The sequence below is a fragment of the Rattus norvegicus genome, chromosome 17, assembly GCF_036323735.1.
Source record: "Rattus norvegicus strain BN/NHsdMcwi chromosome 17, GRCr8, whole genome shotgun sequence".
NCBI classification, from domain to species: domain Eukaryota; kingdom Metazoa; phylum Chordata; class Mammalia; order Rodentia; family Muridae; genus Rattus; species Rattus norvegicus.
This window is the reverse complement of record NC_086035.1, coordinates 27,617,974-27,632,325: the sequence shown is the minus strand read 5'-3', so window position 1 is coordinate 27,632,325 and position 14,352 is coordinate 27,617,974. Positions and strand designations below refer to the sequence as shown.

Here is a 14,352-nt window from a genome sequence, read left to right as displayed (position 1 = left end):
ATAGGTGAGAGTATCCTGGGAATCTTTTTATAGTATAGAGGGTGAGAATGTTAATTAAAGGAATCTCAGAAACGAAGAGGGCCTGAGAAGGGAAGGGACGAGAGTTTAATTTTAGGTGTTGTTTTGTCGAGCTAACAACAAAAAGTCACTTCCCCGAGTTACTCGCAGCTATTCTCAGGAGCTTCGTGGGCCCCAGAAAAGCTCCAGTTGAAAGTGTAAAGCATAGAAAACCAATTTAATGAAAACCCCTCCCAAAGAAGGACCTGTTAGGAGGGAAGAAGGAGCACAAACTGGCAAAGCCTCAGGGCGCTAAATGAGCATCGGGAAGAGCAGGTATCATCCGAACTGTGCTCTTCAAACCGCAGGACCCATCCGTGTTGGAAACTGAAAATGCAAAGAAGAACAACAGATGCTTCTACACAAGACTTTCCAAAACTGTCGTTGCGGCTTGTCAGAATCCATCAAGTGAGGCTCCCCTGAGCTGGCTAACAATCAACTAGTGACAACTGCCATTACCCTTCCCGAGGACCACACTGCTGGATGAGGTTGCAGACAAGGTCTGTAGTCCTCCTTGAGCCCCGCAGGAAGTTTTTCCATTTCTATTTTGTGAGTCCAGAAGCTGAGTGCCAAGATTGCCCACTGTCACTTTGCTAGTGACAAAAAGAGCTGGGCCTTACACCCATCTATCTCTTCATCTTAGTGTTGGGGATTGGTTCCAATGCTTTGATTTAATCCAGCCCCCAAAAGGAATCCAGGTGTCCAATCGCTGAAGGTCCTTGTCCCCAATTGGTTTTTGATTGATCAATAAAGAGCCAACGACCAATGGCTGCCGGGGCAGGTAGACTGAAGCAGGACCTTTCGATTTGCATGGGGAAAGGAAGAGAATCACCATGACATGGGGGACAAGGATGGGACATAAGAGCTGCAGGAGAGAAAGTCAACCAGCTATGTAAGAATTCGGGCAAGAGACCATTGGCCACTTTCCTGATTGGGCCTGAGGTAGCAGGGGAAGGTTTGGGAGTCTCAGGAGTACTGGAGGGGTGCATTTGCTAGCAGGGAAAGGTTTCGAAGTACCCAGCCTTTGATATACTAGTCACAGTATATCAAAACCTAACTGGTGTGTGTGTGTGTGTGTGTGTGTGTGTGTGTGTGTGTGTCTTTCACTTCAAAAATCCAAGGATTTCCTGGGCAGATGTGGACAACCTGCCAGGAGTCAAAGCGGTGTAGCCAACTACCACTATATCTTAGCTCAAGTCATTTGCCCTGGGCCATACAAGAGCAATCAAATAGACATACAGTATGCATTCCCACAGGAACCCAACCACACAGAGAGAAAACGTAAGGGGGATAGTTTGGGGGTAGAAAGGGACCAGCAGGAGGGTGGTGGAGAATTAGGGGGTAAATATAAGCAAAGTACCATATTATGCTGTAGGCATGGATCAGAATCCAGAGGGACCTGCCGAGATTTCCAGATCCATGTATCCAGAACAAAGAACTGGACCAGGGACATTAGATAGTTTTAGAAATGAAGATAGCTTGTCAACAACAAAGGCAGGGCAGGAGAAATGGTTCAGTGGTTAAGGGCATTTCCATCAGAGGAGCAGAGTTTGGATTCCAGTACCCACACCAAGCATCTTACGAAAACAGAGAGAGAGAGAGAGAGAAAGAGAGAGAGAGAGAGAGAGAGAGAGAGAGAGAGAGAGAGAGAGAGAGAAACATAGTTTGTTTTAATATGAAAAAGAGGAGAGAGTCAGGGAAAGAGTCAGAAACAGAAAGAGAGGCAAACAGACACCTTGGACTGACCCCCAGGTCACTAAATTCTGACTTTTCAGTCATTCACATAGCATCTACTTTCCCCGGCTTTTGGGAGTATGTTCTCATACATGCTATCTCTTACAAGTATCCCTGGTGAGAAATGGTCTCCAGTCTTTCAGCCAGTGGCGTCTTGTTGTTGTTGTCGTCGTCATTATCATTGATGTTATTGTCTTCTATGATAATCCTGGTGTCTATAGAGTCCCCTCCCCATCTAACTCTCCACAACATACGTGTGTGAAGATGAGCATGCCATCTGGCGATGGTACACCTGCAGTCACAGTACTTGGAGGGCTAAGGCAGGAGGTTCAGAAATTCAAAATCATCCTCAGCTTCTTAGTAAATCCAAAGCCAGCCTGGATTATATGAGACCAGGTCTCAAAATAAACCAACAAACAGAAAGTCATGGTATAACCCATTGTTTTTTATGCCAACTAAAAATGAGCAGTTGATCTGTTTTTAAGTGTTTTTGTTTTTTCAATACAAGATTTTTCTGTGTATCCCTGGCTGTCTTGGAACTTGCTCTATAGGCCAGGGACACACAACTGCCTCTGCTTCCCGAGTCATGGGATTAAAGGTGGGCACCACCACTGCCATTTAATGTGACTTTTAATGTGACTAAGATGGGAGGCCTCTGAAGTGAGCAGAAGAAAGATGGGTCTTTCGGCACCATGAAAATATTCTTAAGTCAGTGATGGAGCATGTCTTAGGTAGGGTTTCCATTACTGTGAAGAGACACCATGACCAAGGCAACTAACTCTTATACAGGACAACATTTAATTGGGGCTGGCTTACAGTTTTAGAGGTTCAGTCCAGTACTATCAAGGAGGGAGCATGGCAGCACCCAGGCAGGCAAGTCACAGGAGGAGCTGAGAGTTCTGCATCTTGTTCTGAAGGTAGACGGGCAAAGACTAGCTCCCATGCAGCTAAAATGAGGGTCTTAAAGCCCATGTCCACAGTGACACACTTCCTCTAACAAGGCCATACCTACTCCATGACGACCACACCTCCAAATAGTGACACTCCCTGGTCCAAGCATATTCAAACCACCACAGAGTGTGATGACCAGGAAGACAGCCACCACTATGTGAGGAACCTGAATTCTTCACTGTTCTTTTCTTTAAAAAAAGGACAGCTGATAATCCATCTGTGTTAAGTGTGCCTGGACACAATACAAATGGTACCACGTGACTCCTTCAGCAGTAGCAACACACTGTGTTTAGAGAAGAGAACAAAACAAAACCAAAAGTGACTACAACCCAACCCTTGCCTGCATCAGAGATCTTAGATGTTTCTCCTGGGACTGATGCAATGTCTTTGAATTCCTGGCCACAGACCTCAAAACAAAACCTTCAACACAGCCTAGGAGCCCTGCTGCTTCACAAGGAATTTCCTCCTTCCCCTTTGTTCATAAAGACCATTGTAATAACGTCCTTTGCTCCTTAATGCACCCGAGGCATGACCCTCCACATTCTCCCTGTAACCCTCGGTGAAGGTCACAACATAATCAGGCACCCTGCTTTGACCCACTGGCCAATTTATAAGTCAGCCTACACTGAGCCTAATCAGAATCTGATCTCTTGCATGTACAGAGTTCGGTTCATGCTTCTTCTCTTCAAGGGCAAATCCCTTCCTCTTGTCTTCTTAACCTCTTCTCTCTACTATTCCTCTCTTCTACAATTCAGTCATTCTTTTTCACCAGCCGTTCACTGGCTTTCCTTCTCACAACTGCTGAAAGCTGGGGAGCTTCCGTGGAGCTTCTGGCCTCTACACCTCCGTCTGCTAATGCCATCTCCCTGGGGACAGTTTCATCTGACTCAGGACTTTATAGCTAGCTACTTGTTAACAGTTCAGATATTTGTAGTTCCACCTCTAATTTTTCCCCAAGTTCCCAATCTGTATATCCAACTGCTTTCAAAGACCCTTTCTTGGTCGTTTTAGAAACCAAGGCTTTTAATCCCCCCAACACACTTTTTCCTCTCCAACTCTCCACCTTTATGAGTAGCACCCAATCTTCTCAGATATTCAAGCCCCTTCTTTTCTCGTGCTTTCTTTGGCGTGTTTCCACATCAGGGCCTCTGTCTTTATGCTTCTATGCTTCATGTTGCTTTAAACTCCTCCTTCTCGTTCTTCAGGACTTAGTTAACTGTTGCCCCCATGGCGATGCCACCTCTGAACAACTCTTCTGTAAACCTCAACATCCCCCTGTTCCTGGGGATAGCAATAGTTTGCCAGGGGCTACTCTTCGGGCTTTGCATTCATTAACTTTTAATTTTTCCCAAGCTCAGGAGGTATAGATACTGTTTTTAAATGATAACACCCATCTTAGGAACTGAGTAACAGTTCCCATCAGGTAACTGAGTGTAAAGAGAAAAATGGCTGGCCAGGCCATTAGAGCAGGTGGCTTCAAAGTTTCACCCTGTGCTTCCAGTTCTAGTCAAGACTCTTGACCACTCAGTCAGCCAGAGTCTCTTGATGACCTGCTTGTTTCCTCTCTGCTCTTCTCATGTCTGGACAGTGCTCTTTACAAAGGTTTCTGTACTGTCAGCCTTGTCACTGGGAAGCAAGCAACACGTATGTGAGTAGAGACTATTCTTCCATTGGAAGAAATTAAAGTGTTTATATCAATGGCTATTCTTCTTTTATTACCCAGACTTGATCTACATCTCTATGGCCACAGATGATATGAAAACCTCTTTTAGGAGTGTGTTTTAAAGGAATGAATAATATTATCTATGGTCTATCTATTTTTCAGAGCAGATATACTATGCCGGCCCTGTCAATAACCCTGGGCTTGATGTTCCACAGGTAAGGTTTTCTGTTTTGTGTTGTTGTGTATTATGGTGTTGAAGAGTTGACTTTCAACTCTCGGAGGGGAAAAAAAGAGAAGGAGGAGAAGGGAAAGGAGAAGAAGAAAGGGGAGGCAAAGAGGAGGAGAACTGGACTTAATTAGTTGAAAGTCTTAGCACGTGCCGTAGTTAGGAGGCATGTTTAACATGCTGGCTTTGTCCTTTGATGCTTCATATAGGTGTTCTGTTGAACCTTTCCGCTGAACCAGAACGAAACCTACTGGGGTTGAAATGCTGGCATCTTGTCCACAGGACTGGGGCTGTGTGTGTGGGGACTCCATATGGCTAAAGTTGCTTGGATATGTGGGAGGCAACTAGCTTCTGGCAGTCTAGAGAAAGGAGAGTTTACAAAACCACAAAGGCTTCAATGTCCCTCTAGTTACCATCCTTTTACTAGGACTGTCAAGCTGGGACGTTAGCCTGCTTCTGTTTACTGTATGATGTACAGAGAACAGGGCCAGGAAGATAGCTCAGCTGGGGAAATGTAACATAAGGATATGAGTTTGATCTCCAGGTCCCAGGTTAGAAAGCTAGATGAAGGGGTACGTTCTTATAATCCAAGTGTTGGAAAAGCAGAAACAGGCAGGCTCCTGGGACTTGCTGTCCAGCCAGCCTAGGGAGTTCCAGGTCAGGGAGAGATCCTGACTCAAAAAAGGAAAAAGGTAGATGGTGAGGAATGGCACCTATGATTGTCCTTGGCCTACACAGGCATGTGCACACACAATTATATCTTTTCCACATAAACACGCATCTGCACACACAGACACACACACACATAGACACACACACACACACACACACACACACACACACACACACACACATACACATGACTACATGACACATGGGACCAAAGAATAAAAGTATACCCATCTCACTACTCCAGCGTCTGGTATATCAAGGGTAAAGGGGGCACATCTGCTGAGGGTCTCCTTGCTGGTGAGGACTTTGCAACATCCTAAGTCAGCACATTAGGGGACATAAGTGAGGACATTAGAGAACAAAGGAGTTAAAATTTTTATTACACACCCGCTCCTAGAAAACCCCACTACTCCTTAATCTATTAGTACATTAATGAATGAATCCACTCACAAGGGCAGATCCCTTTTAAGGACCCCACATCTTCTGACCTCAAGCTGGGGATTACGTCAACAGACTTTATAGTGGGGATAGTCACAAGGTGACCTGTCCTGAGCACTCCAAGCTAAGACTGGGGTTTCCCATAAACTCAAAATTACATTGTTTCTGATGTGCATGAACTCAAGCTGCTCTGATATCACCTGCCATGCATCTCCCTATTTTGCTCCTTGAAAGAACAATCTGGAACACCATAAAAATGTCACTGTTTAAACATGGTGCTTTTGGCTTCATCTTTCTAGTCATCTGAGATACGAGGGGGAGGCTGTCTCCTGCACAAGGAGTCTCTTCAGCTTAGTTTCAGCTCTAAGTTTGTTTCCCTGCTGCCCCACCCTGTGAGCTCCTAAGTCACAGAGTCCCGAACAGGCCCACTTTGGTTTCCACAGGAATCCTTCTCCCAGCTGGAATCTCTCCCTCCCTCTCTGGAATTCTCCAGTGATCCTCTCAAGCCTTTCTATGAAAGGCACGACTTCGTCCAGGAAGGGAATCTCAGTCTCTCCTCACTGCTAAGCACCAAGGCCTGAACTTTCCCAGGGAGCTTTTCTTCACATTGCTGCTACTTGAACGTTTTTCCTTGCCTCATTTTTCTCCTGTTACCCACTAGAGACTGATGTAATAATTGCTAACAATTGGATTTCATTTTGCCTGGCTGGCTTTTTAAAATCAGTTACCCTTAGCAATCCCTATGCAATGAAGACGCAGTCAGGGAAGGGAGGCTCTTAAAGTCATAGAAGCTCTTCGAAAGGAAACTTACCCTCAGAGATATAAAAGGCTTTGTAGATATTACTCATTTTTTTACACTCTTTGGGGGTTTTCCCTTTTTTTAATTTATTTATTTTATGTATGTGAGTACGCTGTCAGACACACCAGAAGAGGGCATTGAATCCCATTTAGTTGTGAGCCACCATGCAGTTGCTGGGATTTGAACTCAAGACCTCTGGAAGAGCAGTCAGTGCTCTTAACCACTGAGCCACCTCTCCAGCCCCGATGTTACTCATCTTAACACAAGAGTACATCCCCTAAACTCTGCATGAGTTGAAAACAGCTTATGTTGAAAATGCATTGACTCCATACAGCCTGCAGAACCCCATAGTTTAGTGGCAGGATGCATATGCAGGAGAGTGCTGGGCATTTGATCATGTCTTCTCAAGACTGGGCACTGTGACTCCCTGTCGCTGATCAGTGAGGAAGGAGGTTTGAACTGGAAAATAATGAGAGTTGAAAATGCCAAGTACAGATGCTACTGGGCCTAATTTTATCTCTCACCAGCGTCAGTAGAGCCATGGTAAGCGGGCACCATATTTTAGTCAACAAGCCTCCAGTGATTGCAAGATACTCCTTGCCTGCCTTCTTCAACCAATAACAGTGCTCCTAGAGATACAGCGCAGAGCGAGCCAGATGTCCTGACCCAGGTTTCCTCTTCTTCTGCGGCCTGTACGTCAGAAGCAGACACCAGACAAGCTCCCCGCCCACACCCAGCCTACAGACCCAACAGAGGACATAAATAGCTTCCTGGGACACCTTCCCCACAGACCTATGCAGCAGAACAGCCGGGGACCTTGATCCCTAGAAGGACTGTCCACATTGGCCACAGACAGCCACAGTGTTCTCAGGGCCTGCCACACAGCTTTGGAAAGAACTTCCACATGGTTTTTAGGAAAGACTCTGCTTTCCTAAGAGCTGTTAGTTGAGGGCATTTTAGTGGAAGGCCTACTCACATCCCCTCCCTCACCTAGACCTCCAAAGATGGGCTCTGAGCTAATGGAGGTTTCTCTTTAGCCAAATTCTTCCTACTCGGCATGTACTTTTCAATATCTTGGTTATTTTTCCTCTTTTTTTGAAATGTATTTATTTATTTACTTATATATGTATGTAGTATATACTTACTAGTGTGGTTGTATTGCACATGCACAGGATATGTGTCTGTGTGTGTATGTGTGTGTTTGTGTGTGTGTGTGTGTGTTTGTGTGTCTGTGTGTTTGTGTGTGGTTTTGTGTGTGTGTCTGTGTGTTTGTGTGTGTGTGTTTGTGTGTGTGTCTGTGTGTTTGTGAGTGTGTGTGTTTGTGAGTGTGTGTGTTTGTGAGTGTGTGTATGTTTGTGAGTGTGTGTGTATGCTTGTGAGTGTGTGTGTGTTTGTGTGTCTGTGTGTGTTTGTGTGTGTGAGTGTATGCGTGTTTGTGTGTGTTTGTGAATGTGTGTGTGTTTGTGAGTGTGTGTGTTTGTGAGTGTGTGTGTGTGTGTTTGTGAGTGTGGGGGGGTTGGGTGTGTGTGTGTGTGTTTGTGTGTGTGAGTGTATGCATGTTTGTGTGTGTTTGTGAGTGTGTGTGTTTGTGGGTGTGTGTGTTTGTGAGTGTGTGTGTATGTTTGTGAGTGTGTGTGTGTTTGTGTGTCTGTGTGTGTGTTTGTGTGTGTGAGTGTATGCGTGTTTGTGTGTGTTTGTGAGTGTATTGTGTTTGTGAGTGTGTGTGTTTGTGAGTGTGTGTGTGTTTGTGTGTGTTTGTGAGTGTGTGTGTTTGTGAGTGTGTGTGTGTATGTTTGTGTGTGAGTGTGTGTGTGTTTGTGAATGTGTGTGTGAGTGAGTGAGTGTGTGTGTGAGTGTATGCGTGTTTGTGTGTGTTTGTGAGTGTGGGGGGGTTGGGTGTGTGTGTGTGTGTGTGTGTGTGTGTGTGTGTAGAGACCTAAGGTCTCCATCGGATGTCTTTTCTTGGTCTCATGCTGTCTTTACCTTTTCACATTGTGTATGTAGGTTATGTGCACATGTCTCAGTGCATAAGTGAAGATCAAAGGACAACCTGCAGGCATTGATTGTCTCCTTCCACCATGTAGGTTCTGAGGATCAACCTCAGGTTGTCAGGGTTGGCAGTAAGTGCCTTTGCCACTGACTCATCTTGTCATCCCTGTCCCTTTGATTTCTGAGACAAGGTCTGGAAATGAACCGGAAGCTCATCAATTCCATTGGGCTGACTGGCCAATAAGCTTTAGGGATCTTCTCTCGACCTTCAAACACCACCGCCACTGCCGCCACCCCTGGTTTGTTACGTAGATTCTGGAGATACAAACTCAGGTCTCTGTGCTGGTGCATTGAACTCTTCATCAACTGAGCCACATCTCTAGCCTAAACTTTATCTTTTAGTTGATGAATAATTGTGCGTATTTATAGAGTCCAATGTGGTATCTCAGGGTACATGCAGAGTATACATTGATCAGATCAGAGCGATTGGCTATCCATTGCTACCCATTTCTCAGCACAAAGAAATGATACCAGCTTACTTATTAAAAGCCCTCTGTACCTGTTTATTTTCCTTTTAACACATCCAACCCCTTGACCCAAATTAAGGTTCTGCACATAACCCTATCTGTGTCTGAGTCTGGTCTAAATTAAAAGTTGGAAATCCTTTGGACTTCCAAAACACATGGACACCCTCGTGGTACTACCTGAACCATGAATTGTGAAGGACACAGATACAGACTTCTGGCCTGCACATTCGGTGCTCTCCTCAGTAGCAGAAACAGGCTGCTCTCTATCCATTGACCCATGCCTCCTTCTGCCTTCGGGGAGGCTTGGTCCCCTCAGTGAGCTCACCCTTTATATAAAAGCATGTGTATCCTGTCATTCACGATCTGCAGCCCCTTCCTGCAAGTGCTGTATCTCTTTTAGGCTAATGCCACTTACAGCCTCTTCGAAACACAATAGCCACAGAGAGCCTCCGAGCATACCTAAGAAGACTGTCACACCTGGGTCCCTTTCATACTTGAAAAAAATACCCCACTATATCTGCCAAGCTCAAAGACTCTGGCCTCCTACGGGCTTTCGATTCCCCTTTCTCTCCTCCCATGAAGTCCCATTGGCATCTTGTATGTTTCTCCAATATGGAGACATCAACCTCACAAGATCATGCCACCCTCTTGTATCTCTTTTGGGTCTTTGCCTCCCTTTGATCATCCTGCTTAGAGAGTCAAGCTGACATCAGTCCACCTGTCCCAGCCCACTTCCACCCCACTTCTTGCATGAATTTCTCCACAGTGACTACATCTGCAGAGTTCCTTACCCTGTGGACTTTTCATCTCTCTCAGTGTATACAGGGCCAGGAGCTGGTTTGAATTAAGATTATCTACAGAGACTTGGAAGCACACAAAAGATGCTCAATAAATACTATTCCCCAGTACTTGTGGAGAACAGGTTCTAGGATCCCCTAAAATAAACAGTAAAATCCACAGCTATTGCCAGAAAGATGGTTTAACAGGTAAAGGCACTTGGTGATCTGAATTCTATCCCAGGGTCCCACATGGTGGAAGGAAAGAATTAATACCCAGCAGGTGTTCTTTACCTTACCAACATACACCCATATGCTATGACATGTACACACACACACACACACACACACACACACACACACACAAGCACACACACAAGTGTGTGCTAATAGAAATAAATAAAAGTAACTGAAAGCCATTTAAGATGCTCAAATCCTTATTTAAAGCAGTCTTTGCTATATAACCTATGCTCATCCTTGGGCCCGCTTTAATCATTTCCTGCTGACTTAAAATACTTGATATCATATAAGCTCTATGTTGTGTTACACTGGGTTGTCCAGAGAATCTTCACAAGACTAAGAAGACTACACCTGTTCAATACAGAAACTTTTTGCAAATATTTTCATTCTGTAGGTGGTGGAGTGGGCAGATATGCAGTCCTGGGGTAGAGAAGGACGTGCTCTGTGTATTAAGTGGTTGATGGTACTGCAGAGCCCATGTCTTAATGCTTTGCTTCTGTCCCCTGCAGGGAGAATACCAGCTCTTGCTGGAACTGTACAATGAAAACCATGCTACTGTGGCTTGTGCTAATGCCACTGTCACCTGCTCCTGAGCATGGCCTGCAAGAAAATGCACAGGAAACTCAGCCTCAGGGAACCCCAAGGTCACCTCGCTGCAAGAACCACCGATGACAAAGAGGAACTACAAAGAAGTTTCTCGTGGGTCACTCTGCCGATCTTGGCTCTAGGGACAGATAATCCCAGACCCAATGAATGTAATAAAACCTCCAAAATTGTCTATTTCTGAGGACTCTAAGCAGTCCCGAGGCCCCATCTATAACAGCTCTCCTTATGGAATTGCATCTCATCAAAGTTACCTCTTATATGCCCCTTAGCAACACTTCTTTGAAGTCACCTGGGATGTAAAAAAATAAAATAATAAAAATAAAAGCTGCCCTGTACCTATTCAGTGGGGCTCACTCAATAACGATAAGTAAAGTCAGTCTATGGTTAAAGAGTTGTGTTCTTCAGATACAAGTGTTGGGCCCCAGTGCTGCACAAGTGACCTCTCAGAAAGCCAAGATAGTGGTGGCCTCTCTAAAAACAGAGCTGTAAGTGTCATAGCTGCTCCTGGACCCTAAGACTGTGACTGAGAAAGGCTGGTGAAACCCCACCAAGCATGACAATGCTATACACTTGTTCACATATATTTTAAAATATTTATTTATTTTGTGTCTGAGTGCACAGACACTGGCCTCAGACACACCAGATCCCATTTCAGATGGTTGTGAGCCGCTATGTGGTTGCTGGGAACTGAACTCAGGACTTCTGGAATAGTAGTCAGTGCTCTTAAACCACTGAACCATCTCTCCAGCCCTCACATACTCTTTCCCTTCATCGTCTGTGTCGGTCAGCCCTCCATGTCTGTAACAAATCCCTACAACAACTTACAAGGCAGACACGGATGCTGGGCTCACAGCTTTGCACCGTTCTCTTGGTGACTGTGGCCCTTGTGCCGTGACCTGTGGTGGAATGTGACGTCACAGCAGGAGCATGTGGCAGAGTAAGTCAGAGCTTTAGAAGTAGTATTGAAGTCCCCTGAGCTGAGAGCAGACAGAAATGATCGCAGTGGGTCCATGCTGCTCACAAAAAAGACAAAGGCACAGGTAAGACCAACTTGTCTGCTGCAAGAGAGCTGCCTGGTGAGATCGGGACACACAGAGGCAGAGTTCATCTAGGACCCAGCATGTCCTGTGTTTGCCGGAGGTCCCACGCCCGCGGATCCCGGCCCGCAGCAGCTCTCTGCTCCCAGACCCGGTGAGAGAGAGACCTCACCGCCTGGTCAGGTGGGCACTCCTGAGGCTGCAGAGCGGAAGACACCACCAACACTGCCCACCCCTGCCCACATCCCTGGCCCAAGAGGAAACTGTATAAGGCCTCTGGGCTCCCGTGGGGGAGGACCCAGGAGCGGCAGGAACCCTGCCTGAGACACCGCCGGAACCTGAAGGAAACAGACCGGATAAACAGTTCTCTGCACCCAAATCACGTGGGAGGGAGAGCTGAACCTTCAGAGAGTCAGACAAGCCTGGGAAACCAGAAGAGACTGCTCCCTGCACACACATCTCGGACGCCAGAGGAAAAAGCCAAAGACCATCTGGAACCCTGGTGCACTGAAGCTCCCGGAAGGGGCGGCACAGGTCTTCCTGGTTGCTGCCGCTGCAGAGAGCCCGTGGGCAGCACCCCACGAGCGAACTTGAGCCTCGGGACCACAGGTAAGACCAACTTTTCTGCTGCAAGAAAGCTGCCTGGTGAACTCAAGACACAGGCCCACAGGAACAGCTGAAGACCTGTAGAGAGGAAAAACTACACGCCCGAAAGCAGAACACTCTGTCCCCATAACTGACTGAAAGAGAGGAAAACAGGTCTACAGCACTCCTGACACACAGGCTTATAGGACAGTCTAGCCACTGTCAGAAATAGCAGAACAAAGTAACACTAGAGATAATCTGATGGCGAGAGGCAAGCGCAGGAACCCAAGCAACAGAAACCAAGACTACATGGCATCATCGGAGCCCAATTCTCCCACCAAAACAAACATGGAATATCCAAACACACCAGAAAAGCAAGATCTAGTTTCAAAATCATATTTGATCATGATGCTGGAGGACTTCAAGAAAGACGTGAAGAACTCCCTTAGAGAACAAGTAGAAGCCTACAGAGAGGAATCGCAAAAATCCCTGAAAGAATTCCAGGAAAACACAATCAAACAGTTGAAGGAATTAAAAATGGAAATAGAAGCAATCAAGAAAGAACACATGGAAACAACCCTGGATATAGAAAACCAAAAGAAGAGACAAGGAGCTATAGATACAAGCTTCACCAACAGAATACAAGAGATGGAAGAGAGAATCTCAGGAGCAGAAGATTCCATAGAAATCATTGACTCAACTGTCAAAGATAATGTAAAGCGGAAAAAGCTACTGGTCCAAAACATACAGGAAATCCAGGACTCAATGAGAAGATCAAACCTAAGGATAATAGGTATAGAAGAGAGTGAAGACTCCCAGCTCAAAGGACCAGTAAATATCTTCAATAAAATCATAGAAGAAAACTTCCCTAACCTAAAAAAAGAGATACCCATAGGCATACAAGAAGCCTACAGAACTCCAAATAGATTGGACCAGAAAAGAAACACCTCCCGTCACATAATAGTCAAAACACCAAATGCACAAAATAAAGAAAGAATATTAAAAGCAGTAAGGGAAAAAGGTCAAGTAACATATAGAGGCAGACCTATCAGAATCACACCAGACTTCTCGCCAGAAACTATGAAGGCCAGAAGATCCTGGACTGATGTCATACAGACCCTAAGAGAACACAAATGCCAGCCCAGGTTACTGTATCCTGCAAAACTCTCAATTAACATAGATGGAGAAACCAAGATATTCCATGGCAAAACCAAATTTACACAATATCTTTCTACAAATCCAGCACTACAAAGGATAATAAATGGTAAAGCCCAACATAAGGAGGCAAGCTATACCTAGAAGAAGCAAGAAACTAATCGTCTTGGCAACAAAACAAAGAGAATGAAAGCACACAAACATAACCTCACATCCAAATATGAATATAACGGGAAGCAATAATCACTATTCCTTAATATCTCTCAACATCAATGGCCTCAACTCCCCAATAAAAAGACATATATTAACTAACTGGATATGCAACGAGGACCCTGCATTCTGCTGCCTACAGGAAACACACCTCAGAGACAAAGACAGACATTACCTCAGAGTGAAAGGCTGGAAAACAATTTTCCAAGCAAATGGTCAGAAGAAGCAAGCTGGAGTAGCCATTCTAATATCAAATAAAATCAATTTTCAACTAAAAGTCATCAAAAAAGATAAGGAAGGACACTTCATTTTCATCAAAGGAAAAATCCGCCAAGATGAACTCTCAATCCTAAATATCTATGCCCCAAATACAAGGGCACCTACATATGCAAAAGAAACCTTACTAAAGCTCAAAACACACATTGCACCTCACACAATAATAGTGGGAGATTTCAACACCCCACTCTCATCAATGGACAGATCATGGAAACAGAAATTAAACAGTGATGTCGACAGACTAAGAGAAGTCATGAGCCAAATGGACTTAACGGATATTTATAGAACATTCTATCCTAAAGCAAAAGGATATACCTTCTTCTCAGCTCCTCATGGTACTTTCTCCAAAATTGACCATATAATTGGTCAAAAAATGGGCCTCAACAGGTACAGAAAGATAGAAATCATCCC

The 14,352-nt window shown here is 45.1% G+C and overlaps 2 protein-coding genes across 3 annotated transcripts in view; both read left to right on the top strand.

Moving 5' to 3' along the window:
• The window catches only part of Ly86 (lymphocyte antigen 86), an 84,024-nt gene extending 73,011 nt beyond the window's left edge, over positions 1–11,013 (top strand). The window contains exons 4-5 of one of the 2 annotated variants that reach the window (NM_001106128.1): positions 4,568–4,620; positions 10,582–11,013. In NM_001106128.1, coding sequence (NP_001099598.1) covers positions 4,568–4,620; positions 10,582–10,665 — 137 coding nt within the window. In that variant the 3' untranslated portion in view covers positions 10,666–11,013. The remainder of the gene's footprint in view (positions 1–4,567; positions 4,621–10,581) is intronic. The other variant, XM_006253800.5, reaches the window with a different exon arrangement.
• Positions 1–14,352, top strand: part of Tpi1l2 (triosephosphate isomerase 1 like 2) — a 923,619-nt gene that overhangs the window by 598,673 nt on the left and 310,594 nt on the right. The gene's annotated exons all lie outside the window — the stretch shown is intronic.